Genomic DNA, 17,912 nt, shown 5'->3' with positions numbered 1-17,912 from the left:
CCGTCCGTTGTTTCACAATATTTATTTATTTAAAATTACAAAAATAACACTTCCATATGTTATAGAAAACAATATACGAACGTTGAAATCAAAGAAAGAAACATGTAATACAAGTAATGAAGATGGTAAGCGAATTGGATATATGCAAATCGAACTATGTGTGTACTCCAGGTGCGACTGGCTTGCGAATTGCGCGCCATTGTTATTACATGAAGGTGATTTTAGTGCGCGCCATGTTGACTTGCCACACGTTCAGCTCCTCGTAGTCCCCAATGCATTTGTCCACTTGATCCGGTTTGAAGCCTTTGGTTGTGCAGCGATCAATGACATCTGCGATTTTAACGGTATTATTAGAGCCGGCCAGCTCACGTACAACAGCGAATATTTTGTCCGACGTGTTAGGGACACTGCAGAGAGAGAACGTTTGAATTATGATTCAAGTAGTATGAAAATTATATTTAGATGGATCATAAAGGTGCCGCTGCACAGTGCGGCCGATTCCCAAAAAGCTGGCCAAAAGTCGAAAAAAAAAAGTTTCTAGATAGAGTTTTTTTGGTCTTTGGGTTGGCTACAGTTATGCCTTGAGTAGTGAAAACCGTTCATAGCAACGTCCTGCACCCTAAGTATCCTCTGTATTTTCAGTCGCAACGTGACCTTCGTTTGAGCATCGTATTACTGTCGATGAATAGTGAAAGTTGTACACATTTGAAAGATTTTGTAATGGAGTAAATTGAACAAAACCAAATGGAATCATCTTCGGAAGGTTAGTAAAATACGAGAAATCTTTAGTACATATCAATCCTCGACACAAAATTTTTAGCTGCAGCAATACGTAGATACAGTTTTTGCAATTTTTTTTATAAAATTTGAGTTTTCAAACTGTATAGTAATACAACGCCGTCATATGCTGCTTTGAAACCTATTAAAGGTTACTCAAAAAAGTAATGGTTACTGAATAAAACAAGATTCAGCTGCTACCACTTGCTACCTTGCGACCCCGAAAACATATAAATTTACATGCATCTTGATTGTGTTCTTGAATATACGCTATTTCACGTGAGGGGGTGGCCAATAGGGGTGCAAGGGGGTGGATTTTCAAAATTTTAAGATCAAATTCGTAATCAGCGACCCCGACAACCCCCGAGTAAGAAATTTTGAATCAATTACTTAATTTTTTGAGTTTTGGCCAGCTTTTCGGGAATCGGCCGCACTGTGCGCTGTCACGTTATTTTAAGTCGCAAGTCGGCTAAATGAATGATTAGAGAACCTGAAATCACAACCTTCTTTTTTTAACTATGTGAGAACTAATAAAATGATTGGATGATACCTTGTGAACACCCTAAGTATTGAGCCGTTTAAAGTTTACCATATACATATAACAACAACACGTTCCTCACCTTTGCTAATATCCCAGTTATGTATTGTGTTAACCACACAATAAGTTAACTTCCAACTATTAATTTCAAGGTAGTTCCGAAAATACGCAATACTTGAAAGGTTTTTACTGAACTGAAGTGGTTGCCTGTAGTTAAATTATAAATCATTGCCTATCAAACTTTTATTTTATCTACACTACGCTTTTACAGAGCAAAAGGGTACACAAATATGTACAAAGGGTTTGAAGACGTTATAGCACCTGGGAATATCAATCCCACAAAAATGCATTTAAAATTGCAACCCCACTCAAAATGTTTTTAACAATGACACTATACATATTAGTGATATGCCTATTTTTGGTGTGAATTTCACAGGCACCAATTTTTTTCAATACTTACTGTCCTTTTTGGTGCTCATGTAACTGATTCAAAGAATCCTTTGACATTTCCAAGAGGCGTAGCGCTTCTGCCACGTCATCCTTCTCCACCTTATCCGATAAACGTAGGCGTGCCAGTGCAGTAGACAGACGTAAAATTCCCAACAGATTACGAGCCGATGTAAAGGTCATATCCTTTTGATTTCTCGCTTCACGACGCAATTCCACATACGCACCAACAATGTATTCTGTCAACTCATCGGGTATAGTGGGATTTTTGCGCTTGCAAAGATTAATGTAACGACGCATAAGATTCATGTCGAGCGCTTTGACACGTGTCGGTGGCTGCTTATTGTGGCTATGCACGTAAGTTATGTGCTTAGCTAAACGTAAATCATTGTCCCGGTCCGGTTTATCCTGCATTAGCCAAAGCAAGTCGAAACGCGATAAAAGCGCGGCTGGCAATTGTATGTTTTGTTCAACTGTGCGACGTGGATTGTAGCGACCAAAAGCTGGATTGGCAGCTGCCAATATTGAGACGCGCGCATTCAATGTAGTCATAATGCCAGCTTTGGCAATAGAAATCGTTTGTTGTTCCATGACTTCGTGTATAGCTGTCCGGTCGTGGTCTGCCATTTTGTCGAACTCGTCGATGCAGCACACACCTTGATCGGCAAGTACGAGTGCGCCTCCCTCGAGCATCATTTCGCCCGTTAGTGGATCTTTCATAACGGCAGCCGTCAAACCAACACCGGACGACCCACGGCCGGTGGTGTATTGCGATCGTATTGCAAGACGACTTATATAGCTGAGAAGTTGTGATTTGGCCACACCGGGGTCGCCCATTAGGCAGATGTTTATATTACCACGTATACGCATACCATCTGGACGCTTATCAACACCGCCTACTAAAAGTAGCAGCAACGCCTTCTTCACATCCAAATGACCATAGATTTCAGGCGCTAAACTGGTAGCGAGACGCTCATAGAAATCATCCTGAGCCAGCTCTTGCATCTCTTCAGCCGTAAGTTCAGATTCTTGGTCACTTTCCTCGTCATTTTTATTTATGGAAACAATGCGCTATATAAAAAATTATCTGTATAAATATAAGGAAATATATACGTATATTCAGGATACTCCATCAAACTTGTGACACGAGAATTTTCGTTTCCGCGACAGTCGGTTCTACGTAACCAGAACGACCCGGATTTATATTCGGTCAAGGACTGTCACTTGAGCAGTATTCCCCATATATGTATATGTATGGGGAATGTTTATGATGCTACAACAATAACAACAGAATATTGAACAAATTTGGTTTATTTTAGAAACGTCTCCGCAATAACATTTTAACCATGGAGCGGTACACAGCCGCAGAAGTGCACAAATCGTGAAATTTTATTCTATGCACCGGCGAAATACAACCTCTGCATGATGTTTAAGTCACTGTTTGTTGGTGTTTTGTGTGCGCTACGAATTTACCCATTGCCCTAATATTTGGAGTGTGAGGATGTTGAAGGCCATAATGTAACTATCAATGGTATGATTTCTAACAATGATCACAGAATTTTTGCAGCCATTAATCGAAGAAAACCAGTTGGCAAGATTACAGGTTTTCGTAGGATGCCACACAATGTCGTACGGCGTACGCACGATGAATTTACTCGAGATAATGTCGGCCGCCGTAGCCGAATGGGTTGGTGCGTGGCTACCATTCGGAATTCACAGAGAGGTCGTTGGTTCGAATCTCGGTGAAAGCAAAATTTATAAAAACATTTTTTTAATAGCGGTCGCCCCTCGGCAGGCAATGGCAAACCTCCGAGTGTATTCCTGCCATGAAAAAGCTCCTCATAAAAATATTTGCCGTTCGGAGTCGGTTTGAAACTGTAGGTCCCTCCATTTGTGGACCAACATCAAAACGCACACCACAAATAGGAGGAGGAGCTCGGCCAAACACCTAACAGAAGTGTACGCGCCAATTATTTATTTTTTTATTTTTTAATGCCCCTCATTAGTTTCGATTGACTCCTCGACAACGCCAGACTTATTCCTATTAGGCTTCTCAAAGGGAAAGCTGTACACTACTAAACCTTAAACACTCGACTCTTTTTAATGGCAATATTCGCGAGGAAATGGACGCCACTACTCCAAAAAGGCTTCAAAATGTCATGAAAATCGCAGAAAAAAGAGCAGATACGTGCGTCACTGGAAATGGTGACCAGTTTTCCGATCTTGCTTCCCGTCATTGACCCAATGATTTCTATTATATTTAATCGAAATCGAAACTCATGCATTTTCACTAAATTATCTGTAGTCTTATGTGTCACGTATAGATGGAATACCCTGTACATATAACAACGCAATATACTTACATAAGCCTGTAGGAAGGTCTCCGATAGGAGGCCTTGAATTATTTGTCGGAATCCAGATCGAATTAATGGCAAAAAAACTCCCGAAATCAAAACATGATCACCAGGTTGTGCCATGCGCGTCACTTCTCCACGGCACATAATAGTCATGGTGCGTGGTATGTGCCCAACGGGCACTTGATCGCTATGCTCTTGTATTTTTATTTCTTGAAACTTGACAAATTTTGAACCTCGAGTTTGCAAATACAAACGACCGCCAGCTTTGTTCACCCGGCAATCATCAGAGGGGCAATCTTGCACAGGAATGAAAGAAAGTGAATTCACAGGCTGGTAGGTCTCCGAGCCGCAACGATCACAAGTGTACGTAGCCACAACCATCATTGGCTTGACTTCAGTGCAGCGAGTCACAATGCCACGTACCGTTACCAATCTACCGATATGTTCCGCTTTAATTTCCCGTATGGATTGCGCCTTCTCATTGGAGTGTGGCTTAAACGCCACTTCACTGCAAATATGAATTAACAATAACATCAGAATATGTGCGCGCTTAAATTAACTAATTCCCCGCTTACAATCGCTTCATCAACTCAGGTGGAAAGTTGTTACGTTGATCATGTTGTTCCATTGGATTGCGTGTGCGCGACTCCATCAGCAAACGATGCTCAATGTACACATCCAATGCATCTTTGGCAGTAACCTCGCGCTCTTTGAAGCTGGGCAGCAATTCGGCTATGGCGTCGCTGAACATGGCCGCATAGCGACGACTATTGGAAATGATGGCTTCTGCAAGCTCTTCATTGAACTCCGATATATGATCAAGATCTATGGTAATGAGTATCTGTTCGCGATGAGCAATCTTTACAAGCTGATTTGCGTAAACAAAGTGTTTCTTGCCCGTATTGTCTTCCTTGCAAAACTCAGACAGAAAAGTCTTGACCGATTCTGTAAATTTGTTTGGATGTCTAAAAATTGTGTTTAAAGGAATTTCCAGTGTACTCACCCTTATCTTGTGCATAATCACGTCGTGGCATATTTTTCAGTTATATTTTTGCTGTTTATAATTAAATAAAACGAATCGGTGTAATCAAATATATTCTTCGCCAGCCAAACACACTTTTTGTCCAATTGGTTTGTTTATTTGGCGCCAAAAGCCGCTCATGCACCTATGACAATATGCCTAAGCGACATCTGTGAGTTGGCATCTATGATGTTAGAACTCGTAGAGTTGCATTTACAAATTCCGAAAGTAATGGGAGGTCGACAATGCATTGGAATATTAAATACTTCTGGGTTTTTCCGAATTACGTTTCTTGCAGTAAATTGCGTTACTATTCGTAGATTGTTTGTTGAAATAATTAAAAATGAGAGCGGTAATGATTAATAAGAAATTGGGAATCAAAGCATCAAAGAACATATTTGAAATGTTGCTGATGAGAACAAAACATGAAAGTCGTTAGCACTGTAAGCTTAAAAATGCCAATGTAAGCTTCCGCCAAGACTTCAAATGCTTTTTTATTGTTTACGATGTTGTTTTTCGCAAACGATAGAACATAGCGAGGGCTTATATTCGATACCTTTCCCCTACAAAAAAGCAATTTATCAGGAGCACAAAAAACTGAGTTGACTGCTATTTTAAAGCAAATATTATCGTTGTAAATATTAAAGTTTCACAATACAAAGAGTGATCAATTTAGAGGTATCGGATTTTAAATTAAAATAAAACAACGAAAATTCTTATTGATTGGGTAGTCTTTATTATTTTTGTGTAGAACCAATCATGCCATTCATATTTTAAAAATTATCCCTCTCAAATGTTGGCCGCAACTGTTCGGCCATCGGTAAACCCCGCTGGAGGACTTCGGTCGAAATTTACACAAATAAAAGTCCAAAGGTGTGATACCACTCGATCTTGGTGGCCAATCTACTGGTCCGAAACGAGAGGTAAATTGCTCATGAAACGACAAGCCAGTAAATCATTTGCTTCACGGGTTCTATGGCAAGTAGCACCGTCTTGTTGGAACCAAATGTCGTTAAGATCACGGACTTCATTTTGCGGCATCAAAAAGTCGCGTATTATGGCGCGATAGCGTTCACTGCTACAATGGCCCTGTCTTTGAAGAAATGTGGGCAATGATGATTCATCCAGCCCATAGGCCGCACCAAACAGTTGTTTTCAATGGATGTAAAGGCTGTTTTTGAATGGCTTCAACTATTCACCTCAAATACGGCAACTTTGCTTATTGAAGTAGTCATTAAGCCAAAAATGGGCCTCATTGTTGTACACCATAAAGTTGACCTGGGCGCGCGATGCACACTTTTTACAGAGCTTCGGTTTTCGTAATACGTACGATTAAATGCACGATTTGTAAAGGTTGTTGAGACATAAGTCTTTCCATGATGAAATGTCAATGAATACTGAAAAAATTATATATTTACTTTGACAGTAGCCGCACGAGATCTGTCAGAAAATCTTATTGGAAAAAGTACCTCTAATCTGATCACCCTTTATATGAGAAGGCATTCAGTCGTAAGTTAAGCATGTGAACGTGTAAACGTAAAGTAAAGCGAATAAGTGTTGAAATTTAATAAAGCAACTTTTGTTGCTATTAGTTTGTGAGTTTTTACTTAACAATCCAGTGATCGAATTGAGGGGAATTATTGCGAGACGTTTTCTTTGGATAAAAGCGAAAAAATTTCGTAGGAATATTTATTCACTCTACCCAGTACAAAAGAATCAATCCCGATTGTATTGCATCTCTACTTATAAAGAGTCTTTCAAAAGGCTGCCTAAATGTTGTTTTAAAATAAAACATGTACAAAATTAGGCTCTTTCAGGTTTTAGAATTTTTAATGATCATTTTTATTCAAGGCTTTTAGCATTTATATGTGAATAATGACATAATCCAAACGTCCACCAAGAGCACGTCTATAGTTAAAAGCCACCAAATTGTTGATTCCTGAATGCCTAATTGTTTAGAACGTCGAGACATCGATGTTGTATGTTGCAGCAGCAGTATTTAAGTTTCAGTTTTTGGTCTGCCAGTTCTTTTTCTATCCTCGACAAAAGCAGTTTCTTGAGATTTTCAAAAGTGTCCACTTTCGTCCCAAAAAAATTGATACTAGTCTGCAAAAATTATTGGATGAAGCCGCATGTCGAGCGCTTGATACAATAATATGCCTAAAGAGTTGGATGTTGCCAGATCAACCGTCGGTAAACGTTTGCATGCGATGGGAATGGTCCAGAAAGCAGGTAACTGGGTGCCACATCAACTGAAGGAGAGGAATATCGAGAGAAGTTTGGTGACGTGTAATATGCTTCTTGAACAGCAGAACGGCAGAAAAGAAAAGGTTTTCTACATCGCATCATCACTGGCGAAGCAAAATGGATCTATTAAGATAACCCAAAGCGTGGAGCGAAAATGTGGGATCCTGCCAGGTGAACCATCGACAGCGAAAAAAAAATATTCATGTTTAAACCATCTGAAACCACCACTGGCGATCGTTACCAACTACAGCTAATGCGTTTGAATCGAGTTCTCAAAGAAAAGCGGCCGGAATGGGACGGTAGACATGACAAACTGATTTTGCTGCCGACAACACCGCCAGGCCACACGTTGCTGAATCGGTCCACAAATATTTAGAGTGACGGAATTGGAAAATCCAGCCCCCCCCCCGTCGTATTCCCTAGACATTACACCTTCGGATTACCATATGTTTCTATTTTAGCTCTGTCTTGTTTATTTTGGGCTTGAATTTCAACTATGATTTCGGTTCGTTTTTGATAAATCTACGAACAATTTCGATGGAGTTTTCGGTGATTACTGATTTAGGGCGTATGGATCCATATGTTCATTGCCATTTATGTCCTCACAACCATCTCTGAAACGTGTGAATCACTCATGAACTCTGGCACGAGATGTACAACCATCGCCATAAACTTTTTCATCAATTCAAATGTTTCGGTAAACGTTTTATCGATTAAAAAAAAAATTGATATTAGCTCTTTGTTTGAAAATCATTTTTGTACCGATGACACAAACATACTGACTCTTTAGACGCAATAACTTCGCTTCCACTGAACCGAATGTCACCAAGCTTTCACTGGAAGTCAGCTAGGGAAGTAGCTACCAACGCACTAATGCATTAAAAAGATGGCGCCAACAAAAACTTTTTTATGACACCAGTCTTGTTTATTTTGGACTTCATCTTGTATATAAATGCATATAAAAACGGTAACGTCTACTTTCAAAAGATCCTTTGCTTTAAAAGTATAGCAGTTTATTTATTTTTGTACGCTACTCACCTCGCAAACCGCACCAAATATCTTCACATTTTGATTTTTGTATATTTTGGGTTTAAAATATAATGTTTTATTTATTTGCATTCATTTTACATAAATTGCATTTATTATTGAAAAAACTAAAACGAAATTTACAGAATTTAAACCAAACCATTTTTTTTTTAACTGAAAAGAAATAACGAATTTAAAAAATTATTTTGTGCTTTTTGTAACATCTAAAAAGTAAAGTAAAATTAAACACTTTCTCTACTTCGATTTTTGTAACATACATTTAGGCTGGTATGCAACTTGGCTTTACAATGCTTGCTTCCACGTACATATATGGGCAAGTTGGGTATACGTTTTTCTTTATTTTTCTGTCTATTTCTGTAGTCGGTATTCATAGATTGTAATTGTTTTATTTGTTTTTGCATTCGCTTGTTTTTTTATATATAAGTATTTAGTTTATATGGATTATATATTTGTAAGGTTATTTTTAAATTTAACTTGCTTTCTTCTCCAATAATTTTAACCAATCGTATTTTTAAATTTAATATTGTACATAAATAAAAATAATTATATGTTTTAAGCGAATATACAAATCCTTAAACACTTGCAATTACATATACGCATATGTATGTATGTACATATGTATATGGGTACACATATGCAACTTAAATATTATTAATCACATGCAAAGTTAAATAAGAGTTTGAGAGCGATGCTTGGCACACATACTAAATACACACATCTCAGTAAATGTATATATGTATATATGTAAATAGGTGTGCATAACACAGCGGCGCTCAAGAGTAAAGTCACTTGTATGGGTGTTGCACTCTACACAACAATTAACGCACGTGAAACACATCCAAACTGTATTTAAAAGTTCTTTGCGGAATCTGAGCGCTGCCGTACTTTTGCAATGCGCACATATGTGTGTGTATGCATGTATGAATGTATGTGCACCAAGTTTCAACACAAACTCTTTACATCTCTTTTATGCACTTTGCGGCCGTTATGGCTCTCAGCTTTCATGCATCCATATATGCATGTATGTGCGTGTGCTTGTAAATATACAAAATATTTATTCGAATAATTAACTTTGATAAACGTACTTCACAATTGCTTTCAAAACTCATTATTTCATTCATATTTATTTGCGTAAATATGTATGTACATATACATATGTATTTGTGTGTGTGTGTATGTAGGTAAATAAAAATAGGCTTATTTGCAATCAAGTAGTTGTAGTTATATGTAGGCGTTAGTAATAAACAAAAACTCTTATAAATATATTTCACACACAAATTTTTTCATAAAAATATGTAGGGGGAAATAATAAAAAATTAAAAAAAAAAAATAATATTAAAAAAACGCTTAATATATGCATAGAATTTTATTACAATTACTAGTTACTAATTGTTAATTTGCTACTAACTAAATTAGTGTGTTTTGCTATAATTCATTTTTTTCATTTTTTTGTATTATTTATTTATATTCATATTATTATTGTTGTTGTTTATTAGTTGACTTATTGTACAAGTAAATATATTTATAATTTGAATTACATTAAATTTATTTAATAATCGTTTGCTTCTTCTTCTATAGCTACGCAGTATTTGGTCACTAACCTAACACAAATAGGGTTGCCCTTACGCTTGCATGTACCTATGCATACAGGCTGCTATACATATACGGGTATGTATGTATGTATGTGTGTAACATTTGAATTGTGTTCACTACATATTACAATTACAATTACCATAAATATGCGCATCATTTATGCAAAACATTTATATATACATATTCATGTGTGTATTTGTAGTTTGGTAGCATATCTCCGAACGTAATTTGTAATTTATGCAAAAAGAATTGCTTTGCTTATTTTAATTTTACATTTTGCGTTTCCTACTTGGTTTGTGTGTATTTCATACTTTTAAAAGCTTACTTCCCATTTTAGTATTTATAGCTTAACTTTTTTTTGCTTTTTTCGCGCAGTGTGTTTCTTGATCTACAAAAATTTTCAACATAAATAGTTTATTTTGCGCATAAATTTCCATAATTGCAGAGAGACTCTATTCTTAAAAACGAAAACAAAATAGTTAGGTAAATTCTGCAAATTTTCTTAACGGTAAATAAAAGCTCTGTAACTTTCGTATACTGCGCACAGTGATGAATTCACTTAACAACGGTATTTTGGAAATCGAATATGCAATCAACGTCAATCGAAAGTGTGCGCCTTATACTGACAAGTTTTGACTATTTTTTATTTACTCTTTAATATCAATTATGCTTTATAGGTAAAAACACAGTTTATACTAGAATACCAATCAAATGAAGCAAATTATCAAACTTTGTGCCCAATTTGTAAGAATTCGGCAAATTTTCAGTAAGATTTCAAACTTTTTACGCAGAATTTCTGAAAAAATTTGAAGTATGCAATTTTATAGCAGCGCATTAAATGTTGGTAAAGTGCAAGTTTCAAGTAGGCTAAAAATCACACATATTTTGAGAATTTTTTTCGGTCGCATTCTTGCGCATTCTCTCCATTTTACCCCTACTCCACATTTTTTTACATGGAAGAAAATATCCAATACCATCAGCAGAAACAATTGTCATAAATCAATGCGTCTTTTGAACCACTTGAAACTTGCATTTTATTGTACCAAAATTCAATGAGCTATAAAACTACATACCCGCAATTTTTATAAAAATGCTGAGTAATAAATTTGAAATTGTTGAAAACTTGCCGAATACTTACAAATTCTATACAAAGTTCGAAACTTTGCTTTATATGTTTCTTGCTGCAGTATGAATTATATTTTTATAAAAAAATGATTGAAATTACAAAATAAACTAATAAATAGTCAAAACTTATCAATATGTCGTCAAATATGTATGTCAGCCAGCCAGATCAACCTAACCTCATCTATCAATATGTGATTTCTATTGATGCTGGTGGCCCAGATCGCTTAGGCGGCTAGCGCCCAAATCAAGAAGATGAATATAAATACTGTGTTTGCATTTAGGCTTTAGGTGAATTGATAGCCTTATTGCGCCGCCAACTGCATATTTTTTATTTGCAAATATATTCAAATTTTAACCGTTTCGCATAAATTGCACTTTTCTAGAGTTCTACAAGTTTCGAGGCCCAGTTTTTCAGTGCAAGCTTAGAGCTAAACCCAGCTTACGAGTTCACCACAATTTCACTGGCACTGAAAAACTTGATATCCGTTATTAATACAAAGATCAAAACCAATATTTCGACACGAAAGAGTGCGCCAGAATATCGTTTAATAGAAAGGTTACGAGTAACAACATCCGGTAGTAAAATATGCGGGCAAAAGTGCCCAGAAGCATACAGAGTCTAGATTTTTGTGTTAAAATGTAATAAAATTTCAATAATAATTACATTTTCTCTGCTCGAAGTAAAGTAGATAGTTTCATTCTTCTTATGTTCCGCCACTTTTAAATTTAGTTTTTGGATTTTTAATTTTTGTAAAAAACGATGTGCATTTTAACTACTTTTCTAACGTTTACAACGATTTTAACTACATACAAAATGTTTTTTTAACTATTTTCGTGTTCAAGCTTCGATTAAAGCCTATTAGTGCGAGTTGTGTTTGTTTAATGGGCATTGGACAGGCTTTACGGAAATACACACATATGTTAACACTTATGTATGCACTTGTAAGTATGCTTGCATGCCTGCCTATTAAATATTGCTAGTACGCAAACCACATAAAAGGAACAAGTTACTGTATTTCGAACACTGATTGTGCGCCTGCTTAAATTATGGGTACAACATCTAAGGTTCCGGTGTGCGTATGTGTTTACATATCTATTCAGTTGACACTTATATCCTTACACAAAACGGTATATGTAACTTAGGTAGCATCATTTTGAGACTTCGAGGTTAGCTAAGTATTTTTGCTTTTCATATACAAGTGTTGGAATAAGTATACTAGGGTTTATTTTTAATTCTCATTTTTTGGAAGAAATATGTATACGTTTTTTAATTCCCTAGGCATTAGGTGAGCACAACATGTACTTTTATCGTTAACGATCTTGGCTAGCCAAATGATGGATGTTATATATGTAAATGTTATATGATGTATGTGCGTATACGAGTATGCAATGTGTTGTGCAAGTACGCGCTGTGTTTATGCAGATACGAGTGTGTGAGTATTCGGGCGTTGAGTATTTTCCTGAATAATGTCAGTAACGGATATTGCTTTGAAAATTAATGCTAAATAAGCATTTTGAATAAGTATTTTCAGAAAAATAAAATTTTGAAAAAAATAAATTTTTGAGAAAAAGAAATTTTTCGGGAAAATAAACTTTTTAGAAAAAGAAATTTTTCAGAAAAATAGTTTTTTAGAGAAATAAATTTTTCAGAAAAAAATTTTTTTAGAGAAATAAATTTTTCAGAAAAATAAATTTTTTAGAAAACTAAATTTTTTAGAAAAAGAAATTTTTCAGAAAAATAAATTTTTTAGAAAATGAAATTTTTCAGAAAAATAAATTTTTTAGAAAATGAAATATTTCAGGAAATACATTTTTAGAAATTTAGAAATTTTAAGAGAAATTTTTCAGAAAAATAAATTTTTTAGAAAAAGAAATTTTTCAGAAAAATAATTTTTTTAGAAAAAGAAATTTTTGAGAAAAATAAACTTAAAAACAATTAAATTTTGTAGAAAAATAAATTTTTTAGAAAAAGAAATTTTTCAGAAAAATACATTTTTTAGAAAATGAAATATTTCAGGAAATACATTTTTAGAAATTTAGAAATTTTAAAAGAAATTTTTCAGAAAAATAAATTTTTTAGAAAAAGAAATTTTTCAGAAAAATAATTTTTTTAGAAAAAGAAATTTTTCAGAAAAAGAAATTTTTGAGAAAAATAAACTTAAAAACAATTAAATTTTGTAGAAAAATAAATTTTTTAGAAAAAGAAGTTTTTTAGAAAATGTTTTTAGAAAAATAAACTTTTTGGAAAAAATAAATTTTTTAGAAAAATAAATTTTTCAGAAAAATACATTTTTTAGAGAAAATTTTTTTATGTAGAAAAAGAAATTTTTTCGAATAAGAAATTTTTCGGAAAGTCTTTAGTTAAAGCGAAAGTAGTAAATTAGAAAACTGATTTTATTTTAAATCGTACATATTTACATGGAGTTCGCACAAAAATATAGCACCTCCAAATTTTGAGCGCAGCCTATTTATTTAATTACTTTTTAGTTAAAATTATTTTTTATAAAAACATACTTCATCCTTTAATAAATACCATATTAAACTAAGTTTCACACTTCGTACAAAGTTGATAAAAAATTCGAGAAATATTCATAGAAACTTCAAATAAAAAATTTTTAATAATAAAATAAAAATTTTAATAAAAAAATAAATAAAATAAAATAATCAATAAAATTTTAATCAGAATTTTTCGAAAATTTTCGAATCTAGTTTCATATCCCATTAAATTTTATTATAATAAACCAAAAATTTTAAGTTGTTAGAAAATTTTTGTAGCTTTTTTATGAGAAGGTTGCGCATTTTTTCCATATAGCAAATCTATGAGCATTTTTGATATGAAGAAAATACGCAGTAACGTCTGAAGGAAAATTTATCAAAATTCAATAAGAATTTTGAGTCACTCATTCATTCATTCTTTAAAAAAGTACAAAGATAATAAATTGGACAAATTCTCATTAAAACTTCAGCATTTTCAATTAGGATGTATAGAAAAAGTTTTATATCACATTAAGTTTTATTACAAAGAAGAAGAAATTATTAAACACTTATAAGAATTTTGAGTCGTTCAAAGTTGCCTTTTGTTATACGAAAATTGATTAGGATATAAAACTGGGTATTAGAAGATTTTCTGGAAATTTTGATTGAAAAATTTGAAAATTTTTATGACATATTTGTCGAATTTTTTAAAATTTTGTGCAAGATTTGAAATTATGGTATTTATTGCATAATGAGCTATATTTTTATAAGAAAATAATTTAAATTGAAAAAAATTAAATAAATAGCCAAAACTTGTCAAAATGTTGAGCTGGTATATTTTGTTTCGCGTGTTGTACAAATGCGTAGCAGCTCCCTGTCTCTGATAGTAAATTTTGTGTTTTCGGCTTTTATGCAAAAAGCTGGTTGAGCAAAGAATTACAAATCTGTGTATGTGCATGTATGTGTGCGCATGTTGCCGCTTAAGATGACGTGCATGCACATGAAAAGCGCTTAACGACACACTCGTACTCGTAGGTGTGAATATTTATTAACAGTTGGCTGTAGCATTTAAATTCTATGGCACATTCAAGTTTGTTGGTTAAGCAGTACTATTTATGTATATAAAAAAGGTGACTAAGTATGCGTGCATGATGTAGTTATGTAAGTTTTAATGCATGTAGATATGCAGTTATGTTTGTAAGAAGTGAAATTTTCTTCTTAATTCTGGCCATTTTATTGTGATGGTTGTTACCTGATTAAATACAGTTATTTTATGTCCGAATTTATTTGTTGCAAATATTAGCACTGATTTTTAGTCATATTGTTTGTGCATCAAATGCTGCTAGAGCATGCCGCGCATTCAAAATTAAATTAATTGAGCTGTACTATTTGAAAGAAAAAGAAGTTTTTTTTCTTAAAAAATTTGGGCAAATTGGAGTGAAAACTTAAACTTACGAAAATACCAGTAACGGATTAAAAATAGTTTGTTAATGCTTGCAACGCTCAATTTCCATATTTAACGATAAATAATAGAATAAGAGATAAAAACGAGAATTTATAACGGTATTGAAATAACAGTTAGTAGTCATAATTAATGCTTATTAGCTAGCTCCGCTGCTGTTGTTAGAACAGCATACAAATTCCGCTTAAATGTTTGGAGAATGTTGCTGGAGTGACAGTCCTTGACCGGATATAAATCCGGCTCTTTACGGTAATGCAGAACTGACGGTCGTGGCAGCGAGCCAGCACCGTTATTATTCAAGTAAACTTCATTTAGTCATAAATATTTGTGTTTAATAATTTTTGATATACACAAAGTCATAAATACACATTTTTTACAGAAAAAGTGCTTTTTAAAAAATTTTAAAAATCATAAACAAATATGTAAAAAATAGATAAGTTAAATATACTTTTTTTCTTATTGAAAAAGTGATTTCTAATATCGTAAAAGTAATTTATAAATTCTAAAAAAATTCTGGAAGCCATAAATAAATATTAAATGATAGAAAAGTTAAATATAGCATTTTTTACGGAAAAAGTTAATTCTAATAATTTCTAAAAATCATAAACAAATATGTAAAAATAGAAAAGTTAAATATACAATTTCTTTAAATTAAAAAGTGATTCCTAATTTCGTTGACGGTTAACATTCAACGTAAAAGTTCAACCTATTCCTGCACTTCGGGCAAATAACTAATTGCTTTAAATTACATAAATTATTGTACAATACAGCAAAAAAAAGTTTCAGTGTTTTGTGACACTTTGTTCTTGTTGTGCAATGCAATTTACGGCAATAGTTTGTCCACACGCATTTCAAGTTAAAGCCAATTGAAACATTTCCTCACCTCCTCAAATACATGAACAGACAATCATTCCACAAATATTTATGCCTTAATTAAACTTAATATTTACAGTTCAAAGTCACAACGGTGCTTAGTAAATCATTTATAGTGACTAACTTTCAGCAGCCCAATAATAGATAAGTAGATAAGTAGGCGCGCGCTGCAATCAAAACGCTCGGTGAGTTCAATAACTCTTCCATATTTGCTTGTTTAGTTTTTACATAGCTTTTAAGTGCTAATATCTGCCATTTACTCTAAGTTTACATGTACATAAGTTGCTGAACTATAGAAACATTGTTTTGTCATTATGTATAGCTGCTAGGAAGTTAATGATGTTGGTTAGTCTATTTTAGTTGCTGTAATATTTTTTTCTTCTAGATACCAAAGAAACACACTTTTGATATATTAGTCTATGTTCTGCTGCACTAAATGTTGGCTAAGGCGTACGCAAAGATTCAACATTTTTTTGAAATTATTTTACATTTTCAAGAAATGGAGAAATGGAGAATTGGAGTTTGAAATCCTTAGCATCAGCCATTTGGTGCAAGTTTAACTGCTGTTTAGTAAAACGCAGCGCCATGGTTAATTAGAAACTTCACCACAGTGCAGCAAGTCAAACTCACATTGAAAAACTGACCGTTATTCGCAAAATTCTGTCGACCAATAATTAATTTTTTTTTTAGTTTTTCTTAATATAAATATTTCATAATTTTCTCCAAAAGGATATCTTTACAAATATTTCGTCACAGGCACCAATTCACAAATACTTTCGCAAACTATTACCTACACATATACGAATTGTGGTAGCTGCAAAATTTAATTACTACTTACATAAAACAATTTATAAAACAGCGCCCACACTTTGCCGTTGCATAAACTACACTCTCAATAATTTTGGCCTCTTTAGTTAACTTTTGCGTACACATTTTTTCCTTCGAAAGCAGAACAGTATTTGTAAAGCAGTAAATTCCTTAAGTTGAGTTGAATTGAATGCGCGCGCAACTATGCGCCTGAAAGTGTGCTGCGCCAAGGCTTAATGCTTTGCCTGCTTTCTCTCTCTCACTCGCTCTTCTTGTCTACCTTGCACCTGTGTGTCATGCGTGTGGCTTTCAGTAAATTTATGTATAGATATGTATGTGTATAAAACTTAGTGTAAGTGCGCAATATATGTGTATATGTATGTGTACAATGTTGTTAGTTACAGTTGCACTCCACATACAATTGTTATGCATTCGCACACACTTACATGCTTGCTATGTTCGATCACTAATTACACCTCATGCACGTATACTCATACACAAGTGCATGCAGTTGGGAGATTCACAAGGTGTCGTAAGTGTCATATTCTCGTATATCCTAAAGTTCTTAACGTTTAAATAACGGTTTAAAGGCCTAGAAACCCAAACCAGCTATTTTTTTACTTTGAAAAAATTCATAATATGACTTGTGCGATGCCTTGCGTATCCTTCAAATACACTTTTAGCCGCTTAAAAATTTACAACATACAACAATACAACACTTATGACACCTTTGTGTGTCCACCAAGTATCTTATACACATACATATGTATACTTAAATTAAATTTTTATATAAGTAATTTTTTCCATTTTACTTTGTCGTTCACATACATACATACATATATCAATTAATTATACATAGTATTTCTAAAGTGCAACAAAATTAGTTTGCATTCCCCATACGTTTATTGCTGGCGAGCTGCGCTGTGGTGCATTGCTTGTGTTTAGCTTCTGCTTCGCAAAAGGGCTGCGTATGTGACTAGTACTGCTGCGCCGGCAATCAGTGTGCTGATGCGACTGGGGCACGCGGCTGTGAGCGCCGTCGCCGCCGAGTCTTGACGTGTTTCAATCTCATTGTTGATGATTTCGGTTGGACCCAACGGATCGAATGGCGATGAAGTTGCACCTGAAAAACGTAGTGAAACG

At 34.1% G+C, this 17,912-nt stretch overlaps 2 protein-coding genes across 2 annotated transcripts in view; both read right to left on the bottom strand.

Moving 5' to 3' along the window:
* Positions 1-7: 7 nt before the first annotated feature.
* LOC128862232 (DNA replication licensing factor Mcm7) lies at positions 8-5,286 on the bottom strand. Its single transcript, XM_054100740.1, has 5 exons — positions 5,123-5,286; positions 4,695-5,064; positions 4,126-4,627; positions 1,776-2,833; positions 8-407 (listed from the first exon to the last, which is right to left on the bottom strand). Exons 1-5 carry the CDS (start codon positions 5,151-5,153, stop codon positions 206-208), a joined length of 2,163 nt encoding a protein of 720 aa, XP_053956715.1. The 5' UTR covers positions 5,154-5,286; the 3' UTR covers positions 8-205.
* An 8,190-nt stretch (positions 5,287-13,476) lies between these two features.
* Positions 13,477-17,912, bottom strand: part of LOC128860814 (division abnormally delayed protein) — an 81,052-nt gene continuing 76,616 nt past the window's right edge. The window contains exon 11 of the mRNA XM_054098571.1: positions 13,477-17,892. Within this exon, the coding sequence (XP_053954546.1) occupies positions 17,711-17,892 (182 nt within the window). The 3' untranslated portion in view covers positions 13,477-17,710. The remainder of the gene's footprint in view (positions 17,893-17,912) is intronic.

This window comes from Anastrepha ludens, chromosome 4 (assembly GCF_028408465.1).
Source record: "Anastrepha ludens isolate Willacy chromosome 4, idAnaLude1.1, whole genome shotgun sequence".
NCBI lineage: Eukaryota > Metazoa > Arthropoda > Insecta > Diptera > Tephritidae > Anastrepha > Anastrepha ludens.
The sequence above is the reverse complement of the archived record's forward strand: the minus strand, read 5'-3'. Positions and strand labels throughout refer to the sequence as shown.